This window comes from Syngnathus typhle, linkage group LG15 (genome assembly GCF_033458585.1).
Source record: "Syngnathus typhle isolate RoL2023-S1 ecotype Sweden linkage group LG15, RoL_Styp_1.0, whole genome shotgun sequence".
NCBI classification, from domain to species: Eukaryota; Metazoa; Chordata; class Actinopteri; order Syngnathiformes; family Syngnathidae; genus Syngnathus; species Syngnathus typhle.
In genome coordinates, this window is record NC_083752.1 from 9,029,583 (window position 1) to 9,055,443 (window position 25,861).

General features: G+C 42.1%; 1 protein-coding gene across 9 annotated transcripts in view; it reads left to right on the top strand.

Annotated features, from left to right (window-relative positions):
• The window catches only part of LOC133168388 (RNA-binding protein Musashi homolog 2), a 201,697-nt gene that overhangs the window by 163,630 nt on the left and 12,206 nt on the right, over positions 1–25,861 (top strand). For 4 of the 9 annotated variants that reach the window (XM_061299922.1, XM_061299925.1, XM_061299924.1 and 1 more), the window contains exons 11-13: positions 4,924–5,043; positions 18,797–18,976; positions 21,862–22,016. In XM_061299922.1, coding sequence (XP_061155906.1) covers positions 4,924–5,043; positions 18,797–18,976; positions 21,862–22,016 — 455 coding nt within the window. The remainder of the gene's footprint in view (positions 1–4,923; positions 5,044–18,796; positions 18,977–21,861; positions 22,017–25,861) is intronic. The other 5 variants (XM_061299923.1, XM_061299927.1, XM_061299929.1 and 2 more) reach the window with 3 other exon arrangements.

A 25,861-nucleotide genomic window follows, 5' to 3' on the forward strand; every position in this document is an offset into this window, starting at 1 on the left:
TGGATCCATCGAAACTTTTGATTTACCTTTTAAGTAGAAATGCTGACACGAGCAGCAAAGTATCACCAATCGCATCATTTTGACAAAATGCTTTGACACTTTTGAAAACAAAGCATTGGACTCCGAGTCTGTGTAGGAAGGCTGCAAAACATCCAGGAAGGCTTGACAGCAGGAACTATTTGATCACTGGCAACCCTGCTGTTTACTGCACTCCACCAAAAAGACTGGCAAATGCATGCGTTTGCAAGAAAAGACGCTTCGAGCCCAGAAGGAAAAAGCTTTGGCCATCAAGCCCCCTGTCATTGTCACAAATGCAGGACTGTATGTGCACAGAGTGCTCTTTCAGCACACTGCTGCGACTGACCTTTCGCTACTTTGCCAAATGAATTTTTACTTTGGCTTTTAACAGGTAGAGAGAGGAGGATATGGATACACAGTGCGTGGATAGAGTGTCAGTGTTGTTTGCCGGTGGGTTCAAGAAGATATCGAGTGAACGCTGGCTTTTAATTGACAGTGTTGACTTTGCTTTGACTGCTTTTTGCAGTGGTGTGTCACTGCTGTACTTTATCCTGAGAGATTGTAATTATTTGGCATGACGCTTTGAAATACTCCATGTTCTCGTATTTGTCTCGTATTAATTATTGTGTGTGGCAATGTAATTCTCTCCGTCTTGTGGTGCAACCTGTTTATTTTGTTTACAACCTGGTTTTATGATGACTGTGATGTCGATGTTTTTTTCTTTTTTTATTATTTAGTTTACAAGAAATTGGAAGTCAATTGGTGTCACTCAACAGATTGTGTTGGGGTTTAGAAGCTGTCAAACTTAACAAAGAATAATACAATGAAAAAACAAGCAGAATTTATTTTATTAGATTGGCAAATTAGAAATGTTAGCTTATGGTCTCTTTTTGTTGGAATTGCAAATTCTCGCAGCCTCATGATTGACATGTTCTCAGAGCAAAGTAGCAGTCTTTGGTCTTTATGGACTCTTTGTGAGTTGTTCATAAGAAAGTCAAGAGGGGCTTTGACACTGGCTCTCCATCACCGTCTTTTTCCAACCATAAAAATGAGTTACTCTTCAATAAACATTTTAGTGTTAGGACCTCCAACACTGCAGCACCGAGTCGCTCATATGATATCACCAACAATAAAACATCATTACATTCAGTGAGCCATTTGTTGACTTACATTATGTCTTTCTATTTGGGTTGTAGTTTTCAAGGAATTCTGTGTCTTGAGTGCTCAAAAAGAAAAGTAAGCTTTTTATCAGTACAGTGGAGCCTCGGTTTTCGAACACAATCCGTTCCAGAAGGCTCTTCGAGAAGTGAATCGTTCGAATTCCGAATCATATTTTCCCATTACAAATAATGGATAAAGAATAATCCGTTCCAAGCCGGGGAAAAAAAAAAACCTTTTTTGCTTCGCTTTTTGCATTGCTTTAGGAGCGTCTTTGTGTTTTAGGATGGCTTTCCTGCTCCCACTTGTTTCCTTTGGAGGCATGATTAGAGTTGATGCAATCCTCAGAGTAACGAGACCGTAATAACGAACGGAGTCAGTTGGCATGCGGGTCCTCTCGGCTTATTTCGCGAGGTTCGACAACCGAATTTCGTCCGATATCTGAGCAAAAGAATTTCGAATTTTTTGTTCGAATACCGATTTGTTCGAGAACCGGGACGTTCGAAAACCGAGGCTCCGCTGTATTTGCAATTTTGATGAAGTGAGAATAAAACAATGAGCGGATAGACTCAAATGCTTGAAATGTGCGCAGCAAATGATTGACACCTCATAAATCACGTCTTCAGTCTCTGATGAGTTTTTTTTCCTCGGGCGCGGTTGTTTCTTTGCATATTAAATTAGAGACACAAGATGGGTGCAGAGAGGATGATTTTTTTTCCCAGAGATTATATTTACCACTGTCCCCTTCAGCCAAATGTGCAAGTTTCGGAGAAATGCAAACTCCACCCAGGAGAGCTGGAGACTTAATTTGAACCCCAACCTCAGACCTGTGAGGCAGGCGGCTGCCCTAAACAATTTTTCAGCATGCTTTTACATTTTGTCGTATACTGTATTGTCATAGAAAAGGCAAAATGTGTTTTGTAGCAGGCAGTTTGTGTCCTTGTTTGATTCAGTTCATGATGAACAGTGACAGCTATGACTAATGTTCCTGTGCGGTGCTTATTTTGCGTACTCCTTTACGGATGAGTGCATTCTTATTAGCCTACAGTGCTTCTTTAGCCGTATTTACCATTTGTTTATGATGCTGATTATGAACCGAAGTCCTGATTGCAAAATGTTTCATTACATTTCAATCATTATTCTATCAGCAGCATCTCTTTTTTACATGAAATGAGCAACCATTCAAATTGTGCCGCCTCATTTGAGTGATTAATAGTATCTTATTTGCACTGCTTCTCCCACCTGTACCATAAAGATTATTTTTCCCAGTGCAGCAGACGCCGTGTTTAACAAATGAATGTAGTCGTTTGGCCTTTTTACATTTCTCCTGGCAGGAAAAGGTTTTGATCATTGAAAAGACGTCGATAAGATTCGATTTATTTGGGTCCGGTTTTTCTTCATTTGTGTGCCACTCGTGACGTTTGCTGAATTTCTGGAAAAGCTGAGGACAGTTCCCCTGAGTACGGACACCAAGGCCCCCGGGCCTGCACAGCTCATAAACAGATGTGTCCTTGTCCCCAGCCAAGTGCAGCCACTCAAGTGGGAAAGCAGGGGCCCAATAATTGTGAAGAATTGAAAGCTAAATATTGGCTTTATCTCCTCAGTGATAAAAGGGCCATGAAATTGATTTAATGCTGCAGCGCTTCTCTTGGGTGGCTTCTTCCAGCGTGAGCACAAAACAATGAGCAGCAGCCATCTATTAATTAACCCACCTAATCCCGGAAAATTAATCTCTCACCACAATTTTGCTCGCAACTTCCAAACCGGTCGGGTCTACTGGGGTGTGGTGACAATGGCAGGAGGGAGAGAGGGAGCGGGAAAGGCTTGAAACATTGTCCTGAGAGAGATGAAATGGCTTGAAACATTGTCCTGAGAGAGAGAGAGTAAGGCTTGAAACATTGTCCTGAAAAGCCAGGATGCGTAAGGATTGCATTTGTGAAAAGAGGTGCACTGCTTCATTTGAGCCGTTGCATTCAAGTGGCAGATTTTAGTTGGCTTTTTGATTGTCTTTTTATGATTGTTTTACTTCTTTAGTCACTGTGCCGCTTTATTACGTGATCTTCTCCTGAGCCGTGTGTGGAAATTGTATTTCTCTGTCTTCTCGGCCATCTCGCAGCGTGGCGGCATCTCGCACCCGCCCTAGCTCACAGTCATGCTCATATTGTGTCGACAGAGTTGTGAATTACCTCCTTCTCGGCCATCTAATGAAAAGCTATGTGCTTTTTGGCTCGTCTGACCCTGCTCCCCCCGCCCCCCTTCCATCCTCTCCCTCCACTTCATCATTCTTTTGTGCGAGCACCTCTTCGTGGAATGGCTGCCTCAGAAATAGGTCACATGCTCTCCCTTCACCTCTGCGGCTTTGGAAAAACAATCCTCCGAGGTGCCCCGTGCTATCCAAGTGGCCGTCTTCGGAGAGAGACGCGCACTTTCATTTGAAAGAATCAACTCCAATGGAGAGGATTTGAAGCTCATTTCTTTGCAAGAGAGGCAAGCATATCCTGTGGAGATAATTTTAGGAGGCTGATTAAGCGTCGACGGCGTTGAGCCCAGAGTGAGGAATCTCATCACCACTGCTAATGACGTGCCATTCCTGTGTTGAAAGAAGAGCCCAGGCCCTGGGCATGGACCATCTTCTGTCACCCACCTCTTGCTACTATGTTCATTAAGTCCCAACAATGTAATTACAATTCACTGATACTGCTTTGGATTAATTACAGGCTGATTACTAGACTGATATTTGTTAGGAATAATTAGATCCCAAAGAATTGCATTCATATTTACACCCTATTGATGTCTTTAGAGCATTGGAAACATTCGAACAGTAGACTGCTTAAAAAAACAAATGTTCTTCACTGTGTTGTTCACGTGGAAGGGAACAAAAGACCAGTTTTGAATGTGTTGATGAGGACAAATCATACAACTGATGTCTCCATCTGTTCCCGTACTAACGACGCTACAAAACTACAATTGCTCTTCTACCTGATGAACAAAAAGCGGCAATGTTTTGCCACATGAATTGCAGTGCTTGATTCAAAGTCCTCTGAAGCTGCCGGGGGCTGGCTGGGGCACTCCTGAACAAAAAAAAATGCTCGGAGGTGGGACTATCATGCACATGGCAGTGCAGCTCAGAGGTGCTTGTAATCTTTCATACGGGCTTGTGACACAAACACCCCCCAGAGCAACATTATTTCATGAATCTAATCATCCGCGTGCAATTTCCAAAGCCACCTAAAGCCAGCTTATTCACAGATTTGGAGCCTAATAAGAACGTGAACATTTTCACTCGGACAGAGATCTCCAGTGAAGTTGGATGATGCACTTATCCAGTAGTATCTTAATGAACGCAATCACCCCGCCGGAAATTGCTGTCATTCATTAGGAACGGCTGCACCTAATGAGATAAAATTGGATGATTGTCTCAAAAATGTGCCTCGACAAAGAAAATCATGTTTGCAGTGATGCGGAACTGCACTGCGTTTGCTCAGCGCTTTTTCAAATCGTTTGCCTCTTTCAGGTAGAAATATTCAAATGTTGCGACACAATCAGCTGTGCTCTGTGTTAGGCGAGTTGCTCCTGGCTATTTGGACCTTTAGGTCAGCAGCTTGTCATGAGTCTGCTGATAGGTATCGCACTGACACGAGCCTCTACCTCTGACAGCTTGTTTTATCCCGCAGCTCAGTGCTGGTGTCAACATCTGGGACACACTTGTCCAGACGCAAGGAATGATGCATGTGTGTGTGCCCGCAGGCTTCCCAGCGACAGCATACGGACCGGTGGCGGCGGCGGCGGTCGTAGCAGCGCGTGGCTCAGGTAGGGGGGCCCGTGGAAGAGGCGGCTACTTGGCGTACCCACAGAGCACAGGGCCAGGTAAACGCTCTGTCCATGTTCTGTGTGGCTGCTGCTCCCTTCAACTTCTACCTGCTCTGCTTTCTCCCATAGACGTAGTTGCCCAAGCTCTCTCACAAGCTCTTGTATCAATCATAACGTGGCCAAAAATCACGAGCTAGGCGTGACCGGTTCTTTGCCGTGTCAGCAATGAAGAGATGAGGTGGGCTTGAGGTGACTTGATGGGAATGAGGCAAAATTAACCTGACTTCACTTTGAAAAATTTAACATTCTAATGTAACCAAATTCAGTTGCCGCACTTTTAAAAAATAAATGGAATGCCCTCGACCTTGAAAACGAAACACTTACACTTGGTTAAAATTATACATGCTTTAATTAAGTCACTGACACAAGTTCCCTGCCTTTAACTTTTGAATCTGTATAAATCAGACAAAAATCTCAAACTGCAGAAGCTTTAGCTGTGATGACTTGAGTGGGAAATTGTTTTCTGCGCTCTTCATTTATTTTTTTCTATATTTTTTTAATGCAGTGGAACCTAAGGTTAACCACAATCCACAGAAATTCATTTGTTCCTTTAAAACAGGGGTGTCAAACTCGTTTTTTTCGCGGGCCACATTGTAGTCCTAGCTTCTTTCGGAGGGCCATTATGACTGTCAACCCAAATAGATATATGAGCACCTCATATTATATACAGTAAAAGCTACAAAACAAATACCGTTTTTTTCCATGTATAATGCGGAAAATTTAACTAATTTATTGTCCTAAAATCTGGGGTGTGCATTATACATGGGTACAATTGTAATTTTTTAATTTTTTTATTTTATTATTATTATTTTTTAAGAAAATCATGGTACAACAATTTTTGAAGAAAATCTTGTCACGGATGGAGTGTGAAAAGGAGCAGGGCGACCAAGTGCAGCTTGGACCAGGGTTCATTGGAGGAACTCAAAACACGGACTTGGTAAACTAACATAACTCTATAACAAAACCAACAACAGGACTGACCGACAAAGACGTGGAACAAAAAGACAGGGTGACATTACCAAAGACAGGAACAGAAACCTGTGTTATTGTCAAAAATTGTTTGTTTTTTAATCTCCATTGCAAACTGGACGTCATACGGAGGCAGTATCACTGCGCATGCCCACTATGGATCCGATGCGAATAGTCCTCTTCTCTTCTTGACTTACAATGAATGTGATAGTTTAATACAATCAGCAAATAACAAAATGCGTATTACAGGTAATATTTTATTTCGCAACACTTTGTCTTGTTCCTTTCGTCTCTGCTGTTCACTTCAAACACGCTCCATACGAACGCAATGCTCTCGTATCAGACGCTTGCTCGATCACCTGCTCGTTTGCTGTCACAATGTACCCTACACAAATCCGAAACATTTGTTGCGGCTCCGAGTCACGACGAGGGGCAAGTTTTGGTTTCCAAGGGTGTTTTTATTCCTCTTCAACTTCTCTCCCATACAGAGCCGCCTTTTTCACATGTCCGCACGTCACTTTCCTCTTTTCATTTTAACCTAACTGATCGCGGTGGTGCCTTTACGGGCAGTCGGAGAAATCAACGCCAACAAATAAAATACATCCAGCCTAGTTAAGACCATACCAAAAACTATAAAAATGGGACCCATTGCCTCCCCGCTTGGCACTCAGCATTAAGGGTTGGAATTGGGGGGTTAGCTCACCAAATGATTCCTGAGCGCGGCCCCGCTGCTGCTCACTGCTCCCCTCTCCCCCAGGGGATGGATTAAAATCACACGGGGATGGGTTAAATGCAGAGGACAAATTTCACCACACCCAGATGTGTGTGTGACGATCATTGGGGGAAAAAAAGGCAAACCCCAAAAAACATTGTTTTTGCTATTGACGTGCCCGGAAAGCAAAAAATGGGCTTCATCTGAGAACCAGACGTTCTCAAGAAAGTTTTCGTCATTTTCAAGCACATTACAGAACCATTCACACATTTTTACTCGCTTTTCCTTGTCAGCATCAGTTAGTTTTTGCTTTATTTGGATCTTGTATGGGTATAGGTGCAGATCAGACGCCGCAGTGACTCCCTTGTCATTCCGAGTTCTTGGCTGCGTCTACGCACTGATTTCCTAGGGCTGCGATCTATTGAGTCCCTCACTGCAGCAATGTTTTCTTCTGTCCTTGCACTCTTTTTCCTGCCTGAATAAGTTCCCCCTGTGGCTTTAGAACATAAGTTCACTACAGTCCCATGCTCTCTGAACTTCGTAACCCAACTAACAATCGTTGATTTTGGTGGAAAGTTGCGACAATGGAAACGTTTTCGAAACTGAATCTGTACACTCTGGTATGATTTTGTTGCAAAATAGATCTCCAGGGAGAATATCTTCTGCTGATTTGTCCAAGACATTTTTTATGTTTTTTATCGAATAAAATATGGGTACGCATCCTTTTGGGTCACCCTGTATATGGATCAATTGATGAATTTGTTGATCCATACTGGTTGTACACAGTGCTCTGCCAAAATGTTTCAGTACGTTTTAGTACAACTAGTAAATTACAAGGTCGCATCGCTTCCCAACATTACGGCAACTGTAGTCAGGGGGCGTCACCGAATAGCTGTTGTACCCGCGAGGCTATTTCATTTCAAAATAGGCTGCTCCGTTAATGTTTCGAGTAAATTTACGGATTGATATGGAAGGGAAACATACGTAAGCAGTACCAATGTGTTAGATCGAATTTTAGTCAGTTCCGATCATTTTATAGGAGATCGTTTGAGAAACGCGATTGTTTACACTTTGCTGAGGCTCATGGGAGATTGCGAGCGGAGGCTCATGGGGTCTTGCGGATGGCTAATGCTATAACGATAGCTGCTATACGCACCAGGCTATTTCATGTCAAAATAGGCTGCTCTGTTAATGTTTCGAGTAAATCTACGGATCGATATGGAAGGGAAACATAGGTAAGTAGTACCAATGCGTTAGATCGAACTTTAGTCAGTTCCGATCATTTTATAGGAGATCGTTTGAGAAACGTGATTGTTTACAGAGGGCTGGTTATTGGCTAGTGGATGCATACCGCAACCCCAGTCAACCTCAGTTTGTTGCAGTATAGCTTCTATTTTATGCGCCTTATAATCCGGTGCGCCTTATATATGGACAAAGTTTTAAAATGGGCCGTTCATTGAAGGTGCGCCTTATAATCCGGTGCTCCTAATAGTGCGGAAAATACGGTATTTAAAAATAAACGAAAACTATCTATGCTCCTGCACAGACCTTGCATGTTGACTCTTAAAAGTGGCACCCAAATGCCAGATTACAAATCAAACCTCCTCCTTCACTCTCACATTTTTTGATAAAACAGTCTACCGTAATTTTCGGATTATAAATCGCACCGGAGTATAAATCGCACCAGCCATAAAATGCCCAGAAAAGTGAAAAAAAACATATATATGTATATAAGTCGTCCTGAGTATAAGTCGCCCCCCCCAGCCAAACTATGAAAAAAAAACGATTTATAGTCCGAAAATTACGGTACTTATCTAGACACTGTCATCACATACTAAATAATGGCCTGCAAATTATACATAATGTTGTTGCTGTGGTCCCTCAAAACATGTGACTAGAATTTGGACAATTATTAAGCCTCATCAATTGATCAATTCTCCTCACTAAATTCCTAGCCTGTTAACCTATCTCCATAAAGAAGACATTTACAATGCATGGGATAAGAGAATAACAAGGAACACCTGAACCCTCCCCAAGAACACAAGGAAAACCAAACAATAAACAAAATAAACCCAAACCACAATCAAAACCAAATAAACTAGGACCATGACATATGTAGACCAACACAGTACTCCAAATATTTACTCAATAAAATTTTTGCCTTTTTGTGAGGAGCACCATTGATTTCTAATCATTGACCTAATTTTATCCTTAATTTAATCCCAATCACGAATGCCCCCTGCTTAATACTTTACTTGGTGTTCTTTTAATAAAAAGTTCCCCCTATCAATGTCATTTTTATTTGTTGTTTTTAACTCTAAGTGATTCAAACCTTTGACTTATTCTTACATGTAACCACCTTGTATAGTCTAATGTCGTAATCGATCAATAATTCCTCCTAAATTTAACATCTGCAATCACAATTTAATTTTATCCAATTCTACAATGTATGTTCTCTCTTACTCGCACATTTTTTATGAGGGCTGGGCACTCTCCCCGTTGGACCAGTTTCTGCCCACAACCCTCAGATTATTCTATAATTTCTAATTTTTACATTTAACAATGCAAATTTGATAAACCATTGTCTAGCACACCATTTTCGTGCACCTGGTACACAAATACAAACATAGATAACACACGGGCCCACAACATAGACATGACAATCTTCCCAGCTGATGACAAGGGGGGGGTGGGGGGGGGGACTGAAGTGCGGAGAGCCTCGCCACCACCACGTCACACAATGCGACCCCCCACCTCTGTCCTAAATATGCATTTGCGCCCACCTGACCATTTGGCCCAAACTTTAGAGCTGCACCCTTTTGAAAACAAAAATAGTTAAAGTTTAACCCAACCGCTCAATGGGATACAACCTTCATGCTAATTATATATATACATTCTTGATCGAATTCTTGTTAAGCCATTTTTCTGACTCCAACTCACATGCCAAATTAAAAAAAATCAACAATTTTATACAAATCAACTTATTGTTCTTCATGAACCACAAATCATCACTTCCACCCCATGAACAGCAGCGCCACAACTAATCACTCACTTCTCCAGCTGCGTCGCTGTCCCATCTAACAGCCAAGCCTTCTTTCCACACAATATCAACATAGACACACATCAACAATTATGTGGCGACCTGGTTAACCCAGTTACCGTTCGCCCTAGACAACAATATAAGTCTCTAAGGTCGCACTATTGAGGTCGCCAGGCATCCGTCATGCTATATCAGCGATGCTTTCACTTTTTTCTTTTCTTTCACAAGTCCCTGACTCGTATTAGTGGCCTGGCCAATCTAATCAACCCTGACCTTAGGCAACAGTACAAAGTCCCTAAGCGTTTACTATTGAGGCCACTCCGGTGCCCATATGCTAGCCATTGACATCCTAAAAGTTCCAGCGGTGTGAGCGCCCTTCGCTTATCAGACAAAGTCCTCACCACCTTTCTCTTTTCAAAAAAGAAATCATCCATACAATCATAAATGTATATACAACCACCATTCCTGAACACAGAGCTAAAATTATTAATTTTTAATTTTAGTCTGCTTTCACTCCACAATATTGCTGAACTGGGAGATTTTATTGAAAATAAAAGGTTCCCCCTTACCTTTTGGGCCGATCGGACTGCAAGCATCAACATGCCATTTTTAGGGTGCGTATTATACATGGGGGCGCATTATACATGGAAAAAAACTGTATTTTATTTCCAAATTTTTTAGCCTGTGTAAGAAGCAAATTTTGACATTTACCTCCGAAGGCTGCAAACAGAAAGGAGGCATTCAATTTGTATTTAAATTTTATTTAATATGCCATTGATATGTTTTGTTATTATTATTACTATTATTACTATTATTGTTATTATTAGTATTATTAGTGTTATTATCAACTTGATTTTGCACGCCTGCACTTTTAAGTTATATAAGCCTTGCTTGTTCAATATTCATTGTAAAATCAAAACTTGTTTGATTCCATTTTAAGAGGTTCATTTGTTCAACCTTGGCCCGCGGCTTTGTTCAATTTAAAATTGTGGCCCACTGTGAATTTGAGTTTGACACCCCTGCCTTAAGCTCTTTTAAAGAAACAAGAGTCAGGTGTTCCTAAGTGTAACAGGAACAAATCCAACCACACAGATTTTGACATCGATTTCAACATTGTTCCCTACCCAAAACAAAATGATACTGTCGTAGGATGCTACATATCTGGTAAATGTTTGTTTTTTCTGGAAAAGACATGCACACTGCTGCAGATAAAGCAGGAAGTGAGATCACAAGCGCTCAGTGGAGGAAAAACGCTAATACCAGGTGTGATCGGGGGAAGAAATGGGGTAGAAATACAAAAAGTCCTGCCTAGCTACAAAAACAGATATGCTCAAACCTCACTGAATAAAGTACATAAGCAGACAAGTATATTCACAAATTAAATCAATAAAAGAAACATTTTAAGCATATAATTATACCTACACAACAAATCAATAAAGAAGACAAAACTAGACATTTTTGATAGGTGGTAATGACAAAGGTTTTTATAACTTTATGATCTGATATGTATTTCTGTGCACTTTGAAATAACAAATGTTTTTTAATACATTGCCTGAATAGCTTAATGACCCTTAAGGAACTGTTTAATGCAAGGTTGTCAAACTAATTTTTTGCGCTGGCCGCATTGTAGTTATAGCTTCTTTCGGAGGGCCATTATGACTGTCGACCCAAATAAATGTGAGAGCACCTTATATTATATAAAGTATAAGCTACAAAACAAACAGACAAATAACTCGTTTTCAAATCAGACGAGTAAAAACTGGTCAAATACCGTATCTGGCCCCCGGGCCTTGAGTTTGACACCTGTGGCTTAAGGGAACGACGCCCGCCCTAAATTAAACAAACATGCGATCAGCATCTGAAACTAGTGGGCCTTGTATTCCATATCCATTGGCACAACTAAAACATGTAAGTGACTGATTTGCAAACTGATAACCGGGCCTCTTATGTGACTGTTTTTCTTCTTATACTATGACTACGGAAAATATTGCAGCCACTTGATGAAACGATTCTGCGTTATTGTGACAATCTGTAACTTTTAACACGGTCGATTCCAGGACTGCGGATGCAAGTTTGTCTCCGTCCATAAGAGAGTTTCTCTGTGTGTTTAACACAGCATCGATTGACTTGTCGGCTTCATTTACACAGCTTGCTTTTTCCACCCGTACAACTGTAGATCATTCAATAGCTGTCAATACAGCCTGCAGCCTAGTGAGAAGCGCCTCTCTTAATCACACACACTTTGCCATAATAAGCTTGTGGCGCAAAATCCGTTTTAATTGTAACTCCGTTGTTGTCAGCTTTATGACTCCCACATGTAATGTTATATACGGACGGCCGTGTGGGCACACAGACAGCGCCAGTGCAGCGAGCGCGATGCGTGCATACTAATCAAAGATCATTTCAATCAACATGTATGAGATGCTCCCTCCTTCACGTCAGGCGGTTTGCATTTCCAAAACAAACCATTAGCACCACTATCATTGAAATGCACGTCATTAAGAAGCAGGAACGCCGATTCGATTTGGGCTTGGCAGCGAGCGGACAGAAAGTAAATGACGTGATGGCAGCCATCATGAACACTTTATTTTTGACAGCTCCAAATGGAAGCGAGATAAGTGTCATGATGGACGGGGACTGAGAAACAGTGACATCATGCTTTTTGACTGTTTGGCCATAGCCAATGTCAGGCTTTTCTTCAGTGCATGCTGTGATCAAATGACAATCACGGAAGCAGCGATACAGCGTACCTATTAGCCAAACTTGTAAATATGTTCTGGCACGCAGTTTGTTACGTTTGTTTTCACCTTTTAAAGACACAGTGACTGGGCATGACTTCTCTCAGCATATTTGGGTAAAAGTTGTAATAGAGGCCTCCCTTTTGCCGTGTTTTGTTTTTGGTTATTTTGGCCCAAAGTTTGGCAAAATGACAGCAATGTCTTAGTGTGGATTTGTTGTGCTTTGTCTCCACCTACAGCTCCCACAGAGCACCACGTTCCACTTTGCGCTTGTTCCCACCAAGCAGGTGTGGAGTTGTTTTCTGTTATGTTTAATGACCATTCTAAACTATACAGTTCACTTGGTGAAGACATAGCTTTCCACCCAAGGGGACCCAAGATCATTTGCTCACACTATTCCAACCAAAGCAGATACGTATTAAAGCTCGAAAGACATAGCCACCCAAACCATAGCGACTCATGTTTGTAGACGTCAATATTGCTAAGACAGACAATATTTTCTGTCTGCGACCTGTGCAGCTTGACCCCGTGCTCGACAGACAAAATGACAGCATGCTCATTGCTCACTTCACCTCTCTTTGACAAAACATTGGTGGTGACAAGGTGTATTTGAGCTGCTCGCGGCGGCCTCGCCCGAAAGATGATAGTTGTGAATCAAAACAAGAAAAGTCCCCTGTAGTTTTTGGTTCTGCCCTACCTTTCAAGGAGAGTCGAGGAGGCGCTTATGTGCCATTTAGTACGTCGCAACAGAAACGCAGACTGCTCACAGGATACAGTCATTCAAGTATCGAAACTTGAGCTACGGGTTTGTTATGTTTGTTGAAGTTGCAGAAATAGCCTGCGCTGTTGGCATTGTCAGACAGAAGCAGAGCAAAATGCAAAAAAAATGACCAAGGTTCCGGAAGATCCTCGGGCTCTTTTTAAGTGTTTTCCTGATTCCCCCGGAGCTTCCTGGTAAACTCAAATGTTGGTCTCAGATCTCGGCTTCACCTCCAGTGTTGAGAAAGTGAACATTCAGAGCTCACCATGTACAGTACGTCTAGGGAGACTGCAGAAATTAAAGTAAACTTCAGCACTATTTCTAATTGTGCTTGCATTGAACTCATCCCTTGGTTCGGGTTTTTTGTTCTTATTACACATTCCCCCTCCTCTCCCTGCCCATTTTTCCTCACGACAGTCATTTCCAAAAGAAGGTCTCCATCAATTTCCTCCCAAATAATTTAGTGATCTTCCGCGGTGCCTTGGAGAACAGCAATGTGTGCTTGCTGTGTGTTCTGGCCTCAATCAATCTGGGGTCCATTTGTCCCACACGAGCTCAACCCCGGTGCCAGAAGCACTCGACATGCATTTGCTGCGGGCTTTAACACGAGCAGGTGGACTAAGACATGGGTTTTTGTCTTAGGCCCAGGAAAACTTGTGAAACACAAAAGAGGGCAAAATGTCTCTTTGCGCTTTTGCCACGAAGCGTTAGATCGGGCAGCTGTGGGTGGCAGATGCTCGGTGGTTACAGGCACATCCCTTTGGGGACGTCAGCGTTTTGCCCTCCAGGGTGTGCACACGTAACACATTTTAAAGAAACATGCTTGAAGGCCTCATGCAACAGTGAGGAAAGTCCTTTGTATTTCTGCTCCCTACAGTTGTGAAACTCAACGGCCACTGCAGTTGCCAGAACGTAACAGGAATAAGCGTTTATTTCTTAATTAGCTGATTGAGGTGAAGTGCATTTGACATTGAATGATATGCAACCATTTGCTCTGTAAAATGTTGTCAGTCTTGGATAGTTTGTTCAATTGGAACTGGGATGCCCAGTATCGTACGAACGTTGAGCTCAACCAGCAAAGACATGCTCCAGTGCCGATGAAGATAAGCCAATGGATTTGCATGTTAAACACTGACAGAGCTCGTCTGCACATTGTAGTGTGCAGCACAGTGTGTGCAGAATACATACCTGAATAATGTGAGTATGTACCGTAATTTTCGGACTATAAGTCGCGTTTTATAAAATAGTTCCTGTGGGGGGGCGACTTATACTCAGGAGCGACTTATATATGTTTTTTTTTCACAAATATTTACTTGATCATTAACACATCACTTACTTACAAATATAGTTGACCACTTCACATGTTATTTTTAGTATAGTTGATCACTTCACATGCTTTGATATCTTTATCTTGAACACATTCAAAACATGAAAAATAGAGAGAAAAAATCAAATAAAGTAATTAACACTTTAAAGCGCCATATCCTCTGGACATGTCCTCTGTCACCAGGATAACATAAAGGATGAGAAATTTGATCGATGGATTTAATGATTTGGAGTGACACAAATGGTTTGATAATATTGCTGTTTATGTGATAGTTATTTAAAATATAGTTTATATATCGTTGTATGGGCCTGTGGAATAATTTGAACTTGCGGCGCGGCACACGGCATTGTTGACAAAGGACGATCGATGGATTTAATGAATTGGAGTGACACAGATGGTTTTAGAAACGTGTTATTTATGTAATAGTTTTTTTTAAATAACTGAATGTTACGTCAGGCCCGTTCTCAGCTCCTCGTTTGTGTTTGTCACGTTAGCATACCGTATCGTTTAGCCTGTTGTTGCTCGTTCATGTCTGTTCTTGGTGTTGGATTTTGGCGAATAAATTGGCCCCCAAAATGCAACTTATACTCGGAGCGACTTATATATGGTTTTTTTCACATTTTCGGGCATTTTATGGCTGGTGTGATTTATATTCTGGAGCGACTTATTGTCCGAAAATTACGGTATACATTCTGGAACCTCTGAATTGAAAACTTTGACTGTGTTGAATTGCAGCACTAGCAGTATTAGTCAGGAGCACTGTTGAGTTTGCTCATTACTGGGAAAAAGAAAAGATATCAAATGGGTAGTAACAAAAAACAGGCATGAGTATGAATGAGCAAATGCAAGAAGAAATCATCTGTTAAAATTCATTAGCCAAGCTTCTCTGAACACAAAATGACAAGACATTAAATATGTATTATTTATGAAATGTCTGTGCGCTCTGAAAAGGCTGTCTAGTGCTGTTAATTACTCAGCCGTTGGTTCTGAAAAGATTATTTCAAATGGAAAGTGAAAGCAAGGCAAGACGGCAAAAAGAGCTGTTAGTTGATATCACTCGGTTTTTAAATGACATTGGTGAAAATGGAAAAGCTAATTACGGGAGCCCCACAATACAATGCTGATTTGAGAAGCAGCATGTCAGCTTTATTGACATCTTCTCTAGGGTGATGTGCTTTGATGGCCACCAAGTACTCGAACTAGCACTGTAACAAAGGCAGAGGCGTGACTTCACCAAGGAGGGTTCCTTGTCGAAAAGAGCAGAGCTGTTTGATCATCACAAGGGAATATGCGCAGGTGAACCTCTGCAAAAAGCCATAAATTCTGCATGTAAATAAAAAAAAATAGGATAGGGTAGGATAGGGTAGGGTAGGGTAGGGTAGGGTAGGGTAGGGTAGGGTAGGGTAGGGTAGGGTAGGGTAGGGTAGGGTAGGGTAGGGTAGGGTAGGATAGGGTAGGATAGGGTAGGATAGGGTAGGATAAGGTAGGATAAGATAGGATAAGATAGGATAAGATAGGATAAGATAGGATAAGATAGGATAAGATAAGATAGGATAAGATAGGATAGGATAGGATAACGCAGAAAAAACAGTACCTAAACAAGTGAAAAAAAATGTCTTTGTACAAGAGGAATGTTTGTTGCAACTCTTGTAAGAGATCTCATTGTGCAGGTGTAGCCAGTGGTGGGTGAGTGAATATCAATTAGTTATGTCTAATAAAATTCCTCACATAGAGTAGCTTAAGTGCAGAGAGAGAAAAAAGTCACTTTCTTTGCAATCAGTTCTGATTGCAGTGGTATGGGACAAAATTACAAGTACAGGTTGTGATGCCAGTGTTAAGAGGACTGTCTATCAGTTTTGAGAGTGCAGCAGCTCCAAATGAGCCCTGGAAAACTCAACTTGCAGAGAAAGTGGTGGTTGTATATGATGTTATATTTTAGCGTCAGCGTGATTAGTTTCATGTTCCTACTAGTGAGGGACAAAAAGGGCTGCAGCGCTTTCAAGGTTGAAGATTCCTCCTTAAAGGCAGTCACCTGGCAAAGTGGCAAGCAGAGCAGGACATTTATCCACTCCGAGCGTGCCGCCCTGATGTCAGAAACAGATGACTGCAGGACCCTCCCCGCCGCCGCTCAGCCGGCTTTGGTCACTGAGGGCGGGCAGGAGGGAAAGTTGGTGGTGGGGGTTGTGGAGGCGAGATAATTATCAGTATAAATGAAGCCCTGTGAATGATTCGCACTGCTGGGTCCCCTGATCTAGTCTCCAAGGCAACCTCAGCACGCTCATTTGTTTTGGAGATGAGTAATTACATCCAATTAGTGGCCACTGAAAAAAAAGGAGCCCAAGAAAGGCCCATTGTTCTGGATAGATTGCGTGAATATTAATAATGGGACGGTCCACGGCTCTCTGATATGATCGCTGATACTTCTGCAGCTGTGAGCACAATCTGCCCAGTCTTGTCCTGCATAACGGATCAGATAGCCGCTGATGAAAATATATAGCTCCGAGAACAGGCTGGCGTGTTTGTGCATGAGTATCTGAGAAGCACTTTTTGTCCAGCAGCCTGTTAATAGCCAACAATAGAATATGCAGTGCAAGTATTTTATATTTTGAATCGTGGGCTACCTATTTTTCATTGTTGTAACATTTGGTGTAGCAGCGTTTATTGTTGTAAAATAACATTCATTTAATGAATGAATGTCAATGAGAATGTAACTTTGTTTCGTTGGGCTTTTTGGATACATAGAGCACGAGTCCAAAGTCACATTCTGATTAAATAGCATGAGAAAATATAGCATCAAACTACTCTGGCAATGTACAATTCCACTCAAAAGTTACTTGAGTAAATTTAGTGTGAAAAGAAGAGTGCCTCGGGATGTTTAGTATTCCACAAATATTCCCCCCTAACATAGTTTAGTTCTATTGTCAAATATTTTTACCCTCCATGAAAATGATTCCATTGATCCAGCTTCCCCTCATTAGCAAGGCCAATCAATGTTCTGTGACATTTTTGAAACTAAATGTAATGATTGGCTCTTGAGCTTTCTTCAATGTGTCAGGCATTATGTGACGTACGTGGGAAGCCTGCTGCATTCGGATCCTATAATTTGACAAGTGGGCCGACAGGCCGCGAGTGCCGAGGTGGGAGTGCTAGAAAGCCCTGGCGGGAGAAACATGGCTGTCGCTCTCGTTCCATTTGGCACAAGTGGACTTGATCATTCCGAGTGGGTAGAGGTGAAGTGGCTTTGAATGGCGCTTTGCTCCGCAGGCCAAATAAAAAGACAAACACCAGCAGCGAGAGTGAAGGGAGAAGTTGGTGTCATCGGGCGGTCCCTCCTGAGTAGATTAAGGCTGCTGCTATCTAAAAGAGGCGTGAGGAGGACGTTTGCTTTAATTGCCCTCTTTCCAAGAGCAGCTTGTCTCCGATGAAGAGGACATGCAATAAATGTCAGCTGAATGACATTTTCTAAACTGTTGATAATCCACCATCTGTGTCGGAGGGAGCATTATTAGAAGGAGGGGGGCATGCTTGGATCACAACACCCATGTATTTGTATTTCATTCACATACACACCTTATCATCGCCAAGAGGAGCCATTAAATTCATTATTGATTGGTGTGCTTTGTGTTTCTTTCATTCAGGCTTCCTTCAGGTATGTCAACAGAGAATTGTCTGTTTGAAATGAGAATGTATTGACCTGTGTTTTAATGATTCCTCAGTTTCATCTCACTCCGTAATGATTGCACAAAAACACACGCGCGACGTCGGTCAATTCGGCGAGGGAAAAATAAATAAATAAATAAATAAATAAATACATACATACATACATACATACATACATACATACATACATACATACATACATACATACATACATACATACATACATACATACATACATACATACATACATACATACATACATACATACATACATACATACATACATACATACATACATACATACATACATAGATAATTAATTAATTAATTAATTATTCGCCAGGGCTAGGAGAGGAATAATTGCGTAGACATTTAGGATGTGGCTGAGCGTCTCAAACGTGAGCTGCGGCTGGGCAGGGAAGGGAGAGAGGGGGCTATCAACAAGAACAAGGAGAAACTGATCGAAAACCTGGACATTGACTTTGACAGAGTTGATTGATCCACAATGATGGAGTCCCCTCCCCACCTTTACTGTATCTCTCAGGCCTCCCCGATTATGGGTTTTACTCGGCACCCGGTGACCAAAGGGGGGGCCCCTGCTCCTTTGCTGACTATGCCTCCCTGGGGCCCCAGGCGGCTCAGATGCTGCACAGTGAGCATGCCACCTCCGCCTGCAACTCCCCCCTCCAGCACCTACACAGCCCGGATCAGTTTAAGAACCCAGGTTTGTATAAGCGTATCAATCTTAACCGTTTTTCAAACTCTTCACTTTGATTCATGACATTCTCCCATGCAGATGGCAGATCTTTTACTTTCTCCGTTCTTTGTTTTTGTTTTGTTTTGATTTTCTCCAGCGTTTGTCAATAAACAACGCCCCTGACCCATTTCAAGAAAAAACTGAACAATTAACCTGTCTTGAACCTGGCTGAGAAAATGCATGTCTCCCCTCCTGATGAATTCTTTGAGAAGTTGTATTGCAGCCCCTGCTTGCACACAAGGGCTTTGCACAGAATGTTATTCACCACTTGCATGTGAGCGCTATGACTTCTGATGGATGTCATGAATGTCACTTGGCTCTCAAGCCATTTTCAGATGTGTCTGGATTGTACAATAAAATGTTTGTTTTTTTAATGTGCGTTTGTGAATTATAGTTGGACCAGTAAATTAGCATTACATCATTTTTGGGTCTTATTTACTTGTGAATTTTAAGATACACATTTATATTAAGTCCACAGCCCACAGACATTTCACTGTCTAGATCATGGGGTCAAATTCGAGACCCAGGGGCCATATCTGGCTCACCACACGAATGTATGTGGCCCACAAAACCAAATAGGCTCCATCATATTCATGCGGAATGCTAAATTATTTCTTTCTGGCCAAAAAATCAGTAGATGATATTTTTTACCATTAACATGTTGTCATGTTTGTTATTATAATTCTATATTATGACTCAACTCACCAAGCAAATGCAATATGATGATATATTCATTGTCACTATCATGAGAGCTGCCTGAAGAAAATACTACATATTGTCCCATGAGAAGTTGAACCCAATGTGTAAAATATGTTGTAGCTCCTTTGAGGGAGCATGATTCTCAAAACAATAGTGCTCTAGTCATACAGTACTCGCCTACATTATCTGTCTATGTTCCTGTCCTCTCTGGCATGGCCACCCACCAGTACCTATTGTTAAGTAAAGGACTTTGATTTAGTGGACAGCAGCGTCTCATTGTAGGCGACAGTGGTGACCTACACATGGTGCTTAGCCGCCACGCCTCCAGAGACTGTGACGCACTTGTTCCTAGCAAAAGACTCAAAGTCGGGACTTCACCTTCACTAGTAGAAGTAAAAGGATGACGAAAGCCATGGGGGGAAGTGTGGCCTTTGCAGGCCGGAGGACAAGTCCAAAACTTCCTCTAATAGCACGTTAGCCAGCTGCCTCAAGCAGATGTTGGCATTTACTACAGCCGCCTGCTTACAAAATGGAGCTCAGCAAACAGCAGAAACACAGACAGGCTGTATAGGGTCAACTCCACAGATGAGTTCTAAACCTGTGCTGCTTCATATTATACAGATCGTGTGTTATCACAGCATCCCTTGCACCAGAGAGACCTTTTTCTTTTATTGTATGAGCTATTCTTTCAGCAGCACAGCACGATTCGGATTACTTACATTTAAAAAACATATTGTACAGTGGGTATGTAATTGTCTACATTGAGGTATGTAGCTTTATAGAAGGGCAGATTGTGGAGGGGGAAAGGCCTTAGTAAGAGCACAAAATCGCTGCAGAATGTGTGCCTATGAGAATTTCCGACAAGGCACTTGAATTCATTGAAAGCTTTGTGTTTACATTAATATTTTTAACACGTTAGAGCTTAACATCTCCTAACTGATGAAATGATTTCCATTTTGTTTGACTTTTCAGTATGTACTATATACAAATGATGACCTATATATGCACAATTGCAGTAGACAGAACAATATGAGACGGCAGGGAGCCTACTCGGGTGTTTGCAGACAAAAGAAAAGCACGGGCTGCTCTAGTTGTTTAGTGCTTACAGTCAGTCCACCAGAAGCAGTTTGCAGTCGTGTTGCATTTAGTCAAATTGCTTACACTGAGAACGCAGGTTTAACATTAACAGTACATCCTGCAGCTAAATTGTATTGTCCCGACAGATACACAGATTCCACTGAGTTTCTGAGTATGAGATCAAGCGTTTTGAGGTGTTTTTTTTCTGAGAAAGCAGCTTTTTGCCATCTAAGAATGAGGGCCAGACAAAGGGGCATGTTGGAGCTGACAGCAGATGAGATTGCTGTGAAGAGATTCACATTTTCCTCTCTCCCCAGCTGCCCCCGCCTCCCCTACCCCTTCCGTTCCTATAGTCCCGCTGTTATAAGCCTTTAGTATTCGTCTGGATTGTCGAAAGCCGTTTCATTAGTCTGACTTGCTCTTACTTGCAGGTCAAAGGCGGTAAGTCGTGTACAGTGTTTCTTTTTCCATCCCCTGAGTTTGGACCCGCAAATGAACGCGGGTCAAGCTTTTATATTTCCCCCGATGCCTTCTATCTCTTGTCTCATGCACGTTTTACTCGTGAAGTTACTGCTGAGGACTGACAAGTTGACACACAGCTCAAAGTGCTTTCAGAAGTAATGGCCCTGTTTTTGTACTCGGTACTCGTCGTGATCAGGGCGTACAATAAAACAAAGAGGCAATAAACTCTGCCGCTCGAATGGGGAAAGCAAACTATCCAACGGTGCGTCACTGTCCTTGTTGACAAGTCTTCCTACTCATTATGCATGTTAGCATTTTACACAGCAACCATATTGAAGTTGCTAAGCATGCTGGGAGTTTCTAGCAGTGTGCTTGCTTTGTGTTCTGCATGTTATGGATGCGAATAATACAAGACAGCATGTTGCATTAACATGAATAGAATGTCATACTGGATTTAGTATTCTTTTCACGTCAATTGAAACAAATCAGAAAATGAGGCATCAGTTCTCATGAATCCAGTAATGACTTCTATTGGTTTAATGGAATGCAAGTAGCTGACAGCTGGTCACGACGTTATTCTGATCTTCTCCGCTCCATGTCGTGTTTGTATGCAGTTGCCAACCAGTCAAGACCCGGAGGTTTCCACGGCACCAACAGCCCAGGGCCTGTGGCCGACCTTTACGGACCCAGCAGCCAGGATTCGGCTGTGGGCAACTACATCAGCGCCGCCAGCCCTCAGCCTGGTTCCGGGTTCGGCCCCAGTATCACCGTGAGTAGTCGGGCTTCATTTATGTCCGGCTGTTGTCCCTTGCATTCAACATTCTACTCCTATAACTGCACAATGTATTGCAAATGACTCAATTTGTGTTTGTTACATCACTGAGGCACCATTCGTGAGGGGTTGTTGTTTTTTGAAGACATTTCGTCACCTATTTTTATCCAGGTGACAATTCCGGAACCTGTGTGCACATCGGGATGAAACTAATTCCAAATTTGAAAGTTATTTGTATTAAATCCTAATGTTTATTTTACTATTTTAGGAACAAAATAAATGTATGTAAGGCTTCGGTTCACCTCAACAACAGTTTTTATCTACATCAGTGTCCACAAATTGCCGCTGTTTGACACAATTTGCCCGGTTAACCGCTGCTTGCTACATCAACTCGTAAATGTAAGAGCAGGGCTGTTGGAGGTGGCGATCACAAAGAAAGCTTGATGACAATGTAGATGGCTTTGGCCCTGAATTTTCTCCCTGAAGCACTGGAGGAACTAGAAAAGGGCGGGGCCACTGCCAGCTTTGAAATTAACCCCCTGAGATAACTTTGGTAACTAATGGCCCCTGATGAAAAAAATCCTAGCTCTCTTAAGGTGACTATATTTTGGTTAGCCAAAAATCTCTTTTCAACATCCATCCATCCAGTATTTATAGTGCTTGTCATCATTAGAGTCTGGTGAGCTGTTGCCTATCTCAGTGGTCCCCAACCTTTTTTGCGCCACGGACCGGTTACGTGTCAGAAATATTTTCGCGGACCGGCCTTTATATAAATAAATAAATAATACATTTATATAAATAAATAATACATTTATAATAAATATATAAATACGATGAAATAAAATGATACGACTGGCATAAAAACAAGTATAAACGACATAAAAATAAAACTCACCATTACGTTGAATTAGTGGGAGCGCTGAGCTCGTTTCTCAGAAACGAGCCGGTCCCATCTAGGGGTAATCGGAGACAATGACACCCGAAGTGGTTAAGGTCTGTCTTTTAATACAGGATGCTTGGTCTCCATGTTCCGAAGCGGTTTTGAAAGCTTCATTGCCTCGTTAGCAAGCCTGTTGCCACATATTATGCAGAGTGGGCTTGGCGCGTCAGTCACCTGTGGCGATAAATCGATATTTTAAGTAGGACGCCAGAAATGTTCTTTTCAATGCAGCTTTCCTTTCCTTAGAAGTCGTAGCCTCTTCTTCTTCCTGCTCCTCATTGGGCTTTTCTCCCTTTCCGAAGAAGCTTTCCAAACATCTCTGTTTCTTGCTCATATTTAATTTAAAAAAGTTAAAAGTTAAAGTCCCAATGATCGTCACACTCACATCTGGGTGTGGTGAAATTTGTCCTCTGCATTTAACCCATCCCCATGTGAAAAAATAGAGATTGACAAGTACTCACCTGTCTTCGCTAATAGAAGATTTAGAAAATGTCCTTACTTCGCGGGCTCGACTGAGGTGACATGTCACGTGACCGAGACGAGCGTCTTGACCTGAACCGATGGATGTAATTGGGAAAGGATCGCCAATTGTATGAAGGCGATGGCCTTCACACATATGTTATTCTACACCATGCACTATTATTATTATTGTGTGAAGGCGATGGCCTTCACGCATATGTTATTCTACACCATTCACTTTATTGTGTGAAGGCGATGGCCTTCACACGTTATTCTACACCAGGGGGTGGCCAAACTTTTTGACTTGCGGGCCGAATTGGGTTCTAAATATTGACCGGGGGGCCGAACCAGGAGCAGATGGATGTAGTGTTTGTGTGAAGTAATATAAATGACATGTAAAGGTCTGTATAAAAGGTTTTTACTTTTAGTAGATACTAAAGCATGGATATTAAAAAAAAGCTTTTTGAAAACAAATGCATTTATTAACAGCATTAAAAAAATATTTCACCAAAAAACTACTATCAGTGATTCTTATTAAATACGCCACTGTTATGATGAATAACATTTTCCATCACTTCAGCGCCTACAGGTCAGATTTATGAATGAGGCGAAATCACATCCAACGGCAAACATTCTGACCAAATTCATCATCTTGAAGAATCAGTGAAAGAATACATCTTAATAAAGTAATAAAGGAATCAATAGTATTGTTGGTTTCCCTTTTTTGCTAGTGCCTCATAGTCTGGAGTAAAATTTGTTGTGGTAATTCTTAGGATAGAGCCGAGGTGTCGGTCCGTTAACCTAGATCTGTGACGGGCTTTGTTGACGTTCATGTGGCTGAACGTCTTCTCACACACGTAGGTCGAGCCAAATTGTCCACTCTTTTTTAACATTCGGCACTCAGTGTGCACCTTTCTTTTCTTCGGGCCACTCATTTTAATGGAAGGATTCCAGGGGAAGGTTTGTGGGTAGCATTAGCGTAAAACCGTATCTGAAAACTCAGCGCGCGAATTACGAGAATATTGACGTCACAGCCGACACTCGAAATTCGGCACTGATAGATGAAATTACTACTTACTACTGAGTACGCACATGCACTTGTGAGTGTGCACCGAGCTTTCTGACACGGTTCCCGGGAGTAAATGGCACATGACCGGGACGAGCGTCTTGACCCTGAATTAATTGATCATCGATAAAAAAAAAAGAAGCTTTTTTTTCTGTGCGGCTTGGCGGCCCGGTACCAAGTGACCCACGGACCTGGGTTGGGGACCCCTGGCCTATCTCTACTGGCTGGATGGGCCAGAGTATATCCATGACTGCTCATTAACCAACTGCACAACCACTTTTAGACCAGCAATCTGAATTTCTATTCCATATTTGGCCTGAGACATAAAAAATAAAAAAATACCTGCATTTTCTTGTCTTTGATAATTAATAACAAAGTACCGTTTTTTTCCGTGTATAGTGCGCAAAATTTAACTAATTTATTGTCCTAAAATCTGGGGTGCGCATTATACATGGGTACAAAAAATTTTTTAATTTTTTTTTAAATATTTGTTTTGTTTTTTTTTGTTTGTTTTTTTAAGTCCCAATGATCGTCACACACGCAGGGAGGCAATGGGTCCCATTTTTATAGTCTTTGGTATGGTCTTAACTAGGCTGGATGTAATTTTTTTTGTTGGCGTTGATTTCTCCGACTGCCCGTAAACGCACCACCGCGCACGGGAAAGAGGCGGCTCTGTATGGGAGAGACGTTGAAGAAGAATAAAAACACCCTTGGAAACCAAAACTTGCCCCTCGTCGTGACTCGGAGCCGCAACAAATGTTTCGGATTTGTGTAGGGTACATTGTGAGACAGCAAACGAGCAGGTGATCGAGCAAGCCTTGTCTGATACGAGAGCATTGCGGTCGCATGGAGCGTGTTTGAAGTGAACAGCAGAGAAGAAAGGAACAAGGCAAAGTGTTGTGAAATAAAATATTACCTGTAATACGGATTTAGGTAGAAAACTGAACTCTCGCTCTTTATATAGCTGACGTGTCTTGCGCATCCGTTCTGCGCATCTGTAATGGCGGCCTCCGTATGATATCCGGTTTGCGTGTGTGCGAGAGCGAGAGAGAGCGAGGGAGAGAGCGCGAGAGAGAACGCTCAACCGTAGCGCGCCGCCGACCGCCCAACTGCACCGCGCTGGTCGATTAGTGTGACAGAGCCGTCGCTGAAATTTAGAAGATATTTTTAAAGTCCTGATGTACTTTCTAGAATTTAAGTGGACCTCAGTGCGCACTGCGCAGGGATCTTAATTTGGTGCGGTCGCGCAACCGCAGCGCGCCGGGCGCTCACTGTCGCATTGCTTAAAGAGCGCCTTTGTGTTTTAGTCTTAACACCAAAGGAACAAGGCAAAGTGTTGTGAAATAAAATATTACCTGTAATACGCATTTTGTTATT